General features: G+C 46.8%; 1 protein-coding gene across 1 annotated transcript; it reads left to right on the forward strand.

Moving 5' to 3' along the window:
• The first annotated feature begins 6,902 nt into the window (after positions 1–6,902).
• LOC124670761 (U-box domain-containing protein 52-like) lies at positions 6,903–9,402 on the forward strand. The gene is made up of 2 exons (XM_047207237.1): positions 6,903–9,248; positions 9,322–9,402. Exons 1-2 carry the CDS (start codon positions 6,903–6,905, stop codon positions 9,400–9,402), a joined length of 2,427 nt encoding a protein of 808 aa, XP_047063193.1.
• Positions 9,403–13,613: the final 4,211 nt, after the last annotated feature.

Genomic DNA, 13,613 nt, shown 5'->3' on the forward strand with positions numbered 1-13,613 from the left:
CATGAGCCAAAAATCCCAGTCCGAGTCTATATGATCTGGCGAATTCTATTATTGGGACAAATCTTGAGAAGAAGAAGAGGAAGAAGTACAAGAAGAAGGACGCCGCGGAAGAAAAATAAGATGAACTGATATTTGGGAGGGCTAATGTTCCATTGAGCTACGAGCAAGTGTGCTATGTCGCTCTGGACGCTCGTCTGGGCTTCGAGATGGTTAGGAGTTATTGGGAGCTGGTTCCCTACAATAGCCATGTTGATCGTCTCAACATTTAAAGAACTATGTGTATAAACTATGTGTCTTTCTATAAATCATCTTCAATATATCAAACTATGTGTATGAAATCTGTGTCTTTCTATGAATCGTCTTCTATATTTGTATGAAATGTGACATGTGATAGCATGTTTATGCTTTACTCCATGTTATGACATTGTGGCCATAATCTAAAAAATGAATATGGAGATAACTTGGGAGCGCACTCGACATACTAGTAGGGAAAACGCTATAGGGGATCCTCATTGGTAGCGCACCGGAGCGTATCGCACGCGACTAATAGGTAGGACCCGTCTGTACTTGTGTCCAGAACATATCCACAGTGTTCCCACATATAGGCACACGACTAATATGCGCATACCGGTCCATTGCCAACCTAGTGGCCGCGTGTATCATTTTCACATGCTGCAAGTAACTCGCGATGCCCTTGGATGCAGCAGCCCTTAGCTGCACCGACCATCCCTCCTCCTCCGCGATCAGTCTAGTATCTACCAGCGCCCAGGACCGACGGCTGCACCCGGCACTCCACCTATAGGCATATATGATTTGATAATAATAATAATAATAAATGAATAAAAACATAATTACATATTCAAATTCCTCACATTTTACTAATAATAAATCATATATTATTTATCCAATTGCGATTTATAGATTAAAATATATTAATTATTTGGCCATATTATATGAATAATGCATATATTATTTGATAATAATGAATGAATGAATGAATGAATAAAAACATAATTATTTCATATTCAAAATCCTCACTTTTTTATAATAATAAAGCATATATTATTTGTCCAATTGCAATTTACAGATTTCAAGATATTAATTATTTTTCCATATTAAATGAATAATGCATATATTATTTGATAATAATAATAATAAATGAATAAAAACATAATTATTTCATATTCAAATTCCGCACATTTTATAATAATAAAGCATATATTATTTGTCTAATTGCAATTTACATATTTGAAGATATTAATTATTTGTGCATATTAAATGAATAATGCATATATTATTTGATAATAATAATAATAAATGAATAAAAACATAATTATTTCATATCCATATTCCTCACATTTTTCTAATAATAAAGCATATTAGTCTAATTGTGCTTTACAGATTTAAAGATATTAATTATTTGACCATATTATATAAATAATGCATATATTATTTGATATTAATAATAAAAAATGAATAAAAATAATTATTTTATATTCAAATTCCTCACATTTATCTAATAATAAAACATATATTATTTGTCTTGCGATTTACAGATTTAAAGATATTAATTATTTGGCCATATTATATGAATAATGCATATATTATTTGATAATAATAATAAATAAATAAAACATAATTATTTCTTATTCAATTTCTCACATTTTTCTAATAATAAATCATATATTATTTGTCCAATTGCGATTTACAAATTTAAAGATATTAATTATTTGGCCATATTATATGAATAATGCATATATTATTTGATAATAATAATAATGAATAAAAACATAATTATTTCCTATTCAAATTCCTCACATTTTTCTAATAATATAGCATATATTATTTGTCCAATTGCGATTTAAAGATATTAATTATTTGACCATAATATGCATGTATTATTTGATAAAGGTTCTCATGCCCAAACTCTATATCGCGGTCACGTGGAGTGCCATTTATCCCAGCTGATAACCGGACCGAGGCTTTAGGGCATCTCCAACCATGCGACCCAAACAGACGCGATGTGCCGTCCGTTTTGGACCGTTTGGGTGGCCGCGCGGACACCCGGACAGCGGCTCGCGTTCGCGTGTCCGTTTGGGTCGCACGCTGCGCCCAACACGCGGACGCAGCGCATATTTGAATAAAATAAAAAAGAAATTTAAAATGTAAATTTAAATGATATTTGATTAAGCATATGCCCTATTTTGGGCAAATTTGTACATAACCCTATTTTGGGCAAATAACTAACAAAAGAAGCCCTCTATATGGGCTTAAAATTTAAAAGAAATTAAAAAACCCTAAGCTAGGGTTTGGTCGATGACGCGGTGGCCGTCGGTGTGCCGCCTAGTCCCTGTGGGCGTCGTCGGCGTCGGCGTTGAGGACGTCTCCGGGCGGCGAGGCACTGTTGTGGCTCGACCGCGCCGGGGACTCCGGCCACGGAGACCACAGGACCTCCTCCCAGGCGGAATGGGGGTCCGGAGCCGCCCGCGGAAGCGGCGCCGCGTCAGCACTGAGCTACGTCTCCCTCTCCTGCAAGGTGAGGCGCCGCTCCTCCTCCGCGCGGCGCCTGGCATCCTGCCGCATCTGCTCCTCACGCCGCTCCTCCTCCGCGCGGCGCCTGGCCTCCTGCCGCCGCGCCGCTTCCTCCTCCTGTCGTCGCGCCGCGCGGGCCTGGGCGAACAACTCCCAGGCCTCGGCATCCTCCACCGCCTGCCGGGCCTCCTCCTCCATCGCGGAGGTGCGAATGGCCGCTTGGAGTTGCGGCCATTTCGCTTCCTCCTCCGCCGCCGAGATGAGCAGCGCGGCGCGAAGGTCGGGGTCCTCCTCCGAGGACTCCGGCTTGGGCTGGAGCAGCAGCGGCGCCGGTTGCGCCAATCCCGCGCTGCCGCGGGCGGCCTCTCCGATGTGGAGGCCGCCGCGGTTTCCTCCGGCCCGCAGCGCCGGTGGAGGACGGCTTCTGCTGCTGGCCTCCTCGTCGTTGGCTCCGGGAGCGAACCGTCGCTTCGGGGCCATGGCGGCGGTTGCGCTCGGGGAGTGGACAGTGGAAAGGGGAGTGGACTGGAGGGACAGATCCCTCCAGTCCACATTTAATAAGCCTCCCGGTCCCCGACAGGTGGGCCCAAGGGAGACGAGCAGCCCAGCAGCCGGACGCGTCCGGACGGCGCGTGACATCCACGGCCACGCAAACCTGGCCCAGATTTAGGCCGGGTGTGTGTCGTTCCAGACGCCGTGGCCATCCGCATTTACGGTGCGTCGCTGCATTAGGTCACGTTTTTGTCCGGCTAGACCCATCCGAACACGCGGGCGCGGAATGGATCGCCGAGTTGGAGATGCCCTTAGTCTCACCTGTATAGTCCCGGTTGGTCAACTAGAACCAGTGCCTGTTATGGGCCGGGACCGAAGGCCTGTGTCCACTAGTGCTAGTGTTAGTCCGTAACTATCAAAGTTGTGTTCTGAAGACTACTTTTCCGTTTGAGCTACTAGAAGCGTATCAACGTAAACGAATAAAACAAAACTGAAAGCAGTAAAAAGAGCTTCGTAACCTTACCAAAAGCGCACTGCTCTCCAGCAACAGCATTAGAAAAATGTTTTGATAACTCACAAGTGTAGGGATTAGTGTAGTAACTCTCGATAAGTAATGAGTGTTGAACCCAAAATGAGCTGAGGAACTAGTTCATTAGTTTGACAATAGTAAACAATAAAAAAATGCATAGGTTTTGGAGTTTTGGTGTATAAGTTACTGAAAGGTAAAACACGTGAAAGGTAAAATGCAAATAATGAAGTAAATAAATATTTTTAGAGAAAACCCAATACTTTACGCATTAGGAGAATATATAAGCTTGGCGTGCTCTTATGTGAGTCAAACGAATGTCATGGATTTGAAGCACATATATGTCTAGAGGGAACATTGTGAATACATTGTGAAGTTTTATTCCTAATGGATGGAGCCCGAAGTAGGTGCAACCATACATATGAGTAAGCACACCACTAGTGATTGATTCTACGGTAAAAATTGTGAGCAATCATAAGATTTATTAAGATAAAAGTTCAATCACCGCTTTATACTTTACGATCCTAGATTAGAAAAAACCTATTGCAAGTCTAAGAATTGGGATACAATTTATGTCATCTCCAACTATTCCTTATCTTTCCCTCGCCCTAATGTGCACTCATATGATGCCGTATATGTGAGCGACAGTCGATGTTCACATATTACCATCATAGAACCATAACAAAGTAGAAAACATCACCAAATACCCAGAACATATTGTATACAAAATCATGGCTAAGTCGTCTATGTCATCAGAAACATGGGGGCTACTCACAACATTGAAACATGGATATTATTAGTGGCATAATGGTTACAACATAATCTAAAGATATAACTATTGGAAATATGCCCTAGAAACAATCATCGATGATGTATTTCCTATTGAATTCATTAACATTAAGTCATCCATGTATTAGCATTTTATGTGTACCATGGAATATATGGTTTGGTTATGCAACTATGTATTAATGTTGTTTATACTAAACTTTCCTTAGTTGTTGCGGTTATGTTGAAAACACGACTAAGACTAATATGCAACTCGGCTGAATACTCGGTTCCACTTATCATGGACATGGTGATGCCAATCTGATTTACACAGACTCGAATAAAGTGTTTAGCAAGTCATATTAACTGTTGTGGATATATTTTATGGGTATTAGTGGACCTAGGTGGCTCACATGGAGGGAGGATCACAGAAGCCCACTAAAATTACTCGTCGACATGAAGCCCATGGAGGAAAAACCAGGCCGGCTAGGCTTAGCCCATAACGGAACCAGATAGGAACCCAGAGCCTAAGGACTTTTAGGACATAACACATCTTCATTGTAACTCGAGTCATTGTTCCACAGTAGTGAATTATATCAGGAGTAGATATCCACCACTATCGTTGATTTTGAACCTGGGTAAACCGTATGTCTTACAGTCACGTTCACTAGGTTCAACGTATTGTCTATCTTTATGTTGTGAGGTACCCTCTATGACGTACTCATCTATGATACTAAACACAAGACCATATTGAGATACAACGAGAAAGTCGTTATTTGTATATCTCAATCAATGAAATCCTTAGATATGCGGTGATTGCATGGTCTAAGTTGTGGATCGGCGAACTTAGATTATGTCTAACAATGTTTCATTGCCGGATAGTTATAAAGGAGAGTTCGGTCACGTGAAAATCAAGCTGCGTGATATGAATAACTGAGAGGATTTTGCCCCTCCGACGGGATAGAAATTCTCTGGACCCTCTCGGATGGCATGATTCAAAATCATGATAATGCATGGTAAGTTAGTGTTAACCGAAGCGACCAACTAAATGTTAGCCCGAGGAATCACATATCACATGCAAAAGAGAGTTGAGTGGACCGTCTAGCCGGAAAAAAGAGTCAAAATGCTGCTTCCACCAATGGGAATTGAACTTTGTGAGCATGTAAAATATCAAGATATACACGACATTTATATTTATATCTGTTTAACATTTCTACACACATTTAAAATGCATTTTAAATAAATGGTGGTATGCACCGGGGTGCAGAATGTCTAGGCTTGGATGCCCTCAAGTCCGGATGGCACCCGCCGGGTATGGATGCGGGTTCGCCTCCTCCATACCCGCCCCGCCCACCTCTCCCCGCCACCGCCACCCGCCTCCATACCGTCGGCGGGTCAAGAACGCCACCTTACCCACCCCGTGATGGGTACCCGCGACCGGCTGGAGACCCACCAATGCACAACATTATGCAAGAATTTCCTCAGATTTCGTCCTATAATGGGAGTACTAAATTCATCACATATTCTCCTCAGATTTCTCCTAAAATTCATCACACATCATCCTCAGATTTCATCCGGTGCACACGATTCTAAAATGCATCACAGATTCTCCTCACATCTCTTCTAAAAACTACCAATATCGTTCACAAATTCATCACGAAGGAAAAATACTTAGGTTAGAAGGAAGAATATCATGGAGATATCTCCTTCTGTCGATGTGCGTCGCCGGCGAGAAGCTTCCCCTTCCTCTGCTTATCCTTGTTCTTCCCCCGCACCTTCCCACCATCGCCGTCAGAAGGCCGGCCCCACATCACCTTCCCATTCCGGTGACAAATCGGCGCGTTGCCCTCCTCCCTGCGTTGCCTTTGATCTCGACCGCGAGGGAGGCACGCCGAGGAGGAAGCCAAGTCGCTCCTCGGCAACATAATCTCCGGAAGAGGTCCCTTCATCGGCCTCGACCGACACAACCTCCATGACGGCGGCAACGACTTGTGGGAGCAAGGTGGAGGCAGAGCACATAGGTTAGAGGTACGGTGATGGCGGCGTGAGCGGATCAGAGGAAGCGGTGGCGTGAGAATGTTGGGACGGAGTATATATTATTTTCTGCTCCCAGGATTTTTTAAAATTTTGTTCGGACTTTTGAAAAGTTCAAAATAAAAAGGTTACATGTAGCTGAGCCTGCAAGGGGAGTTTCTGATGTTCAATGTTCATATACATAGTCTTATACAGTACATGTACATATATGTTTTCTAGTTTAGCACGTGCATCATTGAAGATCCAATGGTTACCCGATGAAAGAGCTTGAGGACCTCCAGAACACACATGGCTCAATTCAAACAACAGCCACCACTTCAAAAAAAGACAGTGCTTAATAATAGAGATGACGAGGAAGAGAAGCAGAATTAAGAGATCTCCAAAATTAAAGAGCCTCGGCTCACGGCAACCCTCGGTCTCGTTGCCCTCCTCGCCGGGCTCCCCTGTAGACGGTCGTCGCGACGACGACGATGGCGAAATAGACATTCATAACATTAGCTAGGGGAGCTACACAATCATCAGGCGGAGGAGGTATTAGGATCGAGGAGGATCGATGGGGAGGTACGACGGCGGGAAGGAGGCGGCGGACACGCAGCTGGGTTACCCGCTGGTGGCGGTGTGCATCGACAAGGACAAGAACAGCCAGAACGCGCTCAAGTGGGCCATCGACACCATCGTGGGGAAGGGCCAGACCATCGTGCTCGTCCACGTCAACACCAAGGGCGTCTCCGGCGGCGTGGAGGACGCCGCCGGGTTCAAGCAGCCCACCGACCCTCACCTCAAGGAGCTCTTCCTCCCGTTCCGATGCTTCTGCACCCGCAAAGACATCCAGTGCAAGGACGTGGTGCTCGACGACAATGACGTCGCCAAGTCCATCATCGAGTTCTCCGCCCACGGCGCCATCGAGAAGCTCGTCGTCGGCGCCTGCACGCGCGGCGGCTTCGTCCGGTTCAAGGCCGACATCCCGACCACCATCTGCAAGGGCGCGCCGGACTTCTGCACCGTGTACGTGATCAACAAGGGCAACAAGGTCTCGTCGCAGCGCAACTCCATCCGCCAGGCGCCGCGCGTGTCCCCGCTCCGGTCGCAGATCCAGAACCTCAGTAACGCGGCGGCCGCGAAGCCGCCGGAGCCAGCGTTGCCGGTGCCAGCGAACCAGAGGTGGTCGACGTCGTCCAGGGGCAGCGACCACGGGGAGACGCCCAAGGTAGACAGCTACATCCGTTCGCCGTTCGCGCGCGGGTCCATGGGGCCAACAAGGAAGTCGTACGCCGACCTGAGCCACATGCCGATGCCGGACTCGGCGGACATTTCCTTCGTCAGCAATGGGCGCCGAAGCACGGTAGACTCGTCGGATATATCCTTCATTAGCAGCAGCGGCGGTGGCGGTGGCCGCCGGAGCGTCGACCATTACCAGCAGTCGGCGCCGCGGATGTCCAACGGTTCGTCCATCGACTGCTACGACCACAGCTTCGAAATGCGGACGCCGAGCAAATGGGGCGACTCCTTCCCCGGCGGTGGCGCCAACGACCTATTGTCCTTCTCGCAGACCAGCACCTCCTCCTTCTCCTCCATCGGCATGGACGACGTGGAGTCCGAGATGAAGCGGCTGCGGCTGGAGCTGAAGCAGACCATGGACATGTACAGCACCGCGTGCAAGGAGGCGCTGAACGCGAAGCAGAAGGCCACGGAGCTGCAGCGGTGGAAGGCGGAGGAGGAGCAGAAGAGGCAGGACCAGAACATCACGGAGGAGTCTGCGATTCAGATGATCGAGCGGGAGAAAGCCAAGGCGAAGGCGGCCATGGAGGCGGCCGAGGCGTCGCAGCGGATCGCCGAGATGGAGGTGCAGAAGCGGATCAGCGCGGAGAAGAAATTGCTCAAGGAAGCCGAGGACCGCAAGCACCGCGGCAATGGCGGCGGCGGCGAGATCCGGTACCGCCGGTACACCATCGAGGAGATTGAGCACGCGACGGGGAACTTCGACGACGCGCGCAAGATAGGTGAGGGGGGCTACGGTCCCGTGTACCGGGGCCATCTCGACCACACGCAGGTCGCCATCAAGGTGCTCCGGCCCGACGCGGCGCAGGGGAGGTCGCAGTTCCAGCAGGAGGTGGAGGTGCTGAGCTGCATCCGGCACCCGAACATGGTGCTCCTTCTCGGCGCCTGCCCGGAGTACGGCTGCCTTGTGTACGAATACATGGCGAACGGAAGCCTGGACGACTGTCTCTTCCGTCGCGGCGGCGCCACCGGCGGGCCTGTCATCCCGTGGCAGCACCGGTTCCGCATCTGCGCGGAGATCGCAACGGGACTCCTGTTCCTGCACCAGAAGAAGCCGGAGCCGCTTGTGCACCGTGACCTCAAGCCCGGGAACATCCTGCTCGACAGGAACTACGTGAGCAAGATCAGCGACGTCGGGCTGGCGCGGCTGGTGCCGTCGAACGTGGCGGACAGCGTGACACAGTACCGGATGACATCGACGGCGGGGACATTCTGCTACATCGACCCGGAGTACCAGCAGACAGGGATGCTGGGAACCAAATCGGACGTGTACTCGCTGGGGGTGATGCTGTTGCAGATCATCACGGCGAAGCCGCCCATGGGGCTGTCGCACCACGTCGGGCGCGCGCTGGAGCGGGGCTCTCTGGCAGACCTGCTCGACCCGGCCGTGACGGACTGGCCGGTGGAGGAGGCGCAGTGCCTCGCGGAGATGGCGATCCGGTGCTGCGAGCTCCGGCGCAAGGACCGGCCCGACCTCGGCAACGTCGTGCTCCCTGAGCTCGACCGCCTGCGCGCTCTCGGCGAGGACAACATGGAGTTTTGCGGCACCATCCGGGGAGGTGGCGGCGGAGGCATGTACAGCTCGGCGTACCATAGCAACGTCACAGCGTCACGCGCCGCCGTAAGCTTTCGTCATCCCACCACATCTTAACTAATTTGACAGGCACCACAGTAATCTGTTGCAAATTTTGCAGGATGTGGTGAACGATTCATACCCCATGAGGTCCGTATTCAGCTCAAGACCGAGCGAATCACCCATGCCTCCAAGACGATGAACTGGCCATTGCCGTCATTCTGTTAGTACTTGCAATTGCAGGTGCAAGCAGGGTGGGAAGGGGACCGAAAATACAACTGAGATGGGTAATTCTACTGGTTTAAGTGTAGCTGCCTAGCATGAGGGGTGGGGGGTGCTGGAGCTGGGTTTTTTCTAACACTAATTAGAAAAGGATTTGTGCAAATTCTTCATGTAAAACCTATTGCTAATACAGAACCATGTGGGTATGCCATTGATGTGTGCCCGCGTTGTAATGTGTGAATCTGACAATCTGTACTTTTTTTCGTTTGAATCTGGGATAAGGTTTTATTTCTTAGGTATTTATTATGCAGAAACTCTTGTTACACCCCTCCTCATTAAAAAATTTAAAAGCCATTAGCTTCAGTAAACATTTGCTCTTTATGTTTAATACTCAACCCCTAGAAGCATTTGATCCTTAGATTGACAAATGATGTTCCATTTGGTCAGTTGATAATTTTTTATTAGGTTGATCACTTCACCAAAAAAGGGAGGTAACAATAAAAGCCTAATATTTTTCTTACCCATTTTGCTATTCCTGGAAAGGAATTAGGAGGACGATGAAGTCACGAAGATCACACGCTTTCTTATATGGAACCATATGCAATGATAAGTATCACAAACATTGAGTCTATAGAAAAACGTTTGTAAATATTTTGGTCATGAAATATTCACACAAGTTCACCGTTTTTATTCAAAATGCAAACTCGAAAGATTCACGCCGTTTACATCCTCACCCATAAAATGCATTGCTCACTCTTCACCTCGTCCGCCTCTCCACATTTGTACCATGCCTCCCTGCAAATCCTCTAGTTTGCATCAATCTCACGCCGTTAGATGAGGAGAAGGAGCATTCATCACAACACAACAGTGTTGGGGGAAGCATCATCAACCTCACGAGGCCTGACTCGGAAGAGGAGCAAGCTCCAGAGCAGGAGGAACGCGCTCCAGAGGAGTAGGATATGGCCGAGTTGCAGGAGGAGGACTTGGAGGAGCATATAGTGATGGAGGAGTCCATCGCGTCAGCGCGCCATGATCAAGAAGTTGAGCATCGCATAGTAGAGGCCTCCTTTGAGACTCTCCACGAGGAATGTCTGCATGCATGGTCGCGCACCAAGAAGAAAGCTAAGAAGGCCAGTCGCACAATGAGTGTTCCGCAGTTTCCCGCCGACAAGCTTGCGGAGCTGCGGATGACCGAGCAGAGGCATCAGGCTCTAGTGGCAAGTTCGCCTACGATGTTGAGGAATCAGTCTCCAAAGAGCGCGTAGCCGTCGGTGATGCCAAAGCATTAGACACCAGAAATGGCGTAGATGTCATCAATGTCTTTACCGTTAACAAGGAGTACGTTTAGTATAGTTATTCACAATTTTATTAGGCATTGTATATGTATGTAATGTGAAGTTAATTAAAGTTGGTCTGTTTTAACAGAAATGGAAACTAATTTTTGATTGGTGTCATTCGGACCGATGCCTAAATGTAATTGGAGGTATTTTGTAAAAGGAAGGGAAACCATGTTTGATTACTTCGTTCCATTCCGGTCTAAGCCCAAATATAGTATGAATACTTCTTCAAGGTGAATTGTGCATGAAGTTTGTAGTATATTGATGCACATTCTCACATATTTTCATCTTGTATAATGTTATATCCATGTTTTGTATTGACTTTTGGGAATTTGCAAATGATCCCCCTTATTTTGGAATAACTCCGCAGACCAGGAATTCTCTATTTTGTGTATTTTTATCTTTTGGGGATCTAAACAAATTCAAATTGACATGAGATTTTTCGAGGGTTAATATTTCACGAAGATGATGACCCGTAGCACTGGAACCTCACGAGCGGGGCTCGGAGGCATAAAGTAGGATAGGTGGCGCTACCCAGGAGGGGGACCGCGGCACCCATGCTCTTTGCCCCCTCGAGCATTGATGCATGTAAAATTCATACATGAAATTTTTAGTTTATTCATACATATTCCCACATAATTGTATCTTGTATAATGTTATAACCATATTTTATATTAATTTATGGGGATTTACCAATTATCCCCTGTAGAACAGAAAATCTTGTTTTGTGTATTTTTAACTTTGAGGGACCTAAACAAAGTTAAATTGACCTACGATTTTACGAGGCTTAATGTTTCGTGAAGAGAAGGACCTAGAGCACTGGATCCTCGTGACAGGGGGCCTAAGGCCCGATAGAACCCCGGTGGCGCGGCCCAAGAGGGGACCGTGCCACCTGCCCGCTTCCCCCCTCCAGCATTGCTAGCCGTTCGTCTTCGTCTCTAGGAAAAACGCATATAAAAGGGTCCCATGCGCATCTCGGGAGGAGAGAGCCGCAGAAACACCAAAACACCAAAACAGAGACACGACCAGCGAAGATTAGAGGGGGAAACTCCGTCGGAGGGATGTCTACCTTTTACAGCATCTCCACCATCATCACTATGATGAAGAGGGAGTATTTGATGGCTCCCAAGTGCAGGAGATCAATTGTAGTGCTTTTCAATAAGAAAGGTTGTTTAACCCACAAGGAGCTGAAGGTATTGGCCATTTCTACCCCCCTTGATGTAAAATTCTGTTTGTTTTTACCTACGTGCATATCAATATAAATAAAAAAATCACACCATAGGGGCTTCCCTATGGTTACACTATCAAAAAAATGTTGAAGGTATTGGTTAGCAGATTTGACAAGTAAACAATAAAAAGTATGCAATACTTTTAGTGTTTTGAGTGTATAGTTTGTAATGAAATAAAGTACTAAAAGTAAATAGCAATAAGTAAATGCTCTCAATGAGAGAAAGCACAATCCTCTATGCAGCAAGAGGAGAAGCTCAAGTGTGTGTGCGAACTTATATGAGACAAGTGTTCCCGAGGGCGAAATGGATTCTGAAAAGGGCTAAGCCTTCGATGTGTGGCCCAATCTCACAACTTGACCTAGAACAAGAGGGGGAGAGGGAAGAACACAAAGAACAAACAAGAACACAATGAACGCACACACAAATAACCCGATACAATCTGGTTTGCTCTCAATGGCCCGAACCACCATTCTGATAGAATCTCTCGAGGAAAGACACGAGGTAGAATGCACGAGAAAGAGATCGGTATGCAATTGATGGAATCAGTCATATGAGAGACCGAAGTAGAATCACATAAGTGAGATATCAATCACATAAAGAGGGCCTTGATACAACTCATAGATTTGTGTCTAAGAGAGGAGGGGGTTTGCCTAATCCACTAGGGATGGTGGAGGCCTAAGCCAAGTTTCATATCAATCAACTCTATGGTTCCTAGGTGGGGAGGGGGGCATATATATAGGGAGCCACTAAGGAGGGGCAGTTTAGGTACAAGACAAAAGGGATAAAGTAGCACCTTCAGGGCATTCTAGCGATAAGACCGACGGTGCTGGCCTTGGCGCCGATCTGGTTCGGCGAGCGTTTCGGCGTGCCGGTTTGTGCGCCGGTTGGGTTGGCGTGGGGGGGCGGCGGCGCCGGTTTGTGCGCCGGTTTGACAAGGTCTTCTTCCGTATCCTCTTCCATGCTTCCGTATCCTCTTCCATGCTTCCGTAACCTCGGCCTTGAGTCTTCTGGCATCCTCCCTTCCCTCTACACTTGTCGATGTGTCCCTATGATAGACCTAAGATGAAGTATGAAGTAGCATACCATTCCACATAGAAAAATTTAGGCACACATAAAGGAGAATATTCACATTTACGTGACGTGTCGGCGGTGACGCGCATGATGTGGTGAAGACCAAAGGTCGGTGTAAGTGTATATTGCCCCTATGTGTGGTTTTGGTAATTAATGACAACCCCTATGGACTAATGTTTTCATTGAGTTTATATGAAGGAATATTTCATAGGTACTACTTGTATTCCATGTGTTGGATTCAATTATGGATGCCATAAAGATAAAGATATACCTTGTATATTGGCATCAAGATCATCGATTTGAAGATATATATGTGATATGATCAAGAAGAAGAAATGAAGATATAGTTCTTATGTGGAACTCAATATTAGCCATGCTCTAGCTTATGTGATAAGCAACGAATGATCAAGATCTTGAGTGCTTGATTCCAAGTGAAAAATTCTTTATACACCTCAAGATAGTATGATAGAGCATGAGAAGATACAAGGTTGACCAATACAAAGAGTGAAGAATAGATTCAAGATTGGTCAACACATGAAGCATGAAGAATGTGC

Source organism: Lolium rigidum, chromosome 1 (assembly GCF_022539505.1).
Source record: "Lolium rigidum isolate FL_2022 chromosome 1, APGP_CSIRO_Lrig_0.1, whole genome shotgun sequence".
Lineage (NCBI taxonomy): Eukaryota > Viridiplantae > Streptophyta > Magnoliopsida > Poales > Poaceae > Lolium > Lolium rigidum.

Bases quoted from the DNA above. Each gene is read 5' to 3' on its own strand.
- LOC124670761 (XM_047207237.1), top strand. From the start codon at position 6,903: ATGGGGAGGTACGACGGCGGGAAGGAGGCGGCGGACACGCAGCTGGGT. The intron at 9,249-9,321 runs GTAAGCTTTCGT...CAAATTTTGCAG, and splicing joins TCACAGCGTCACGCGCCGCC to GATGTGGTGAACGATTCATA.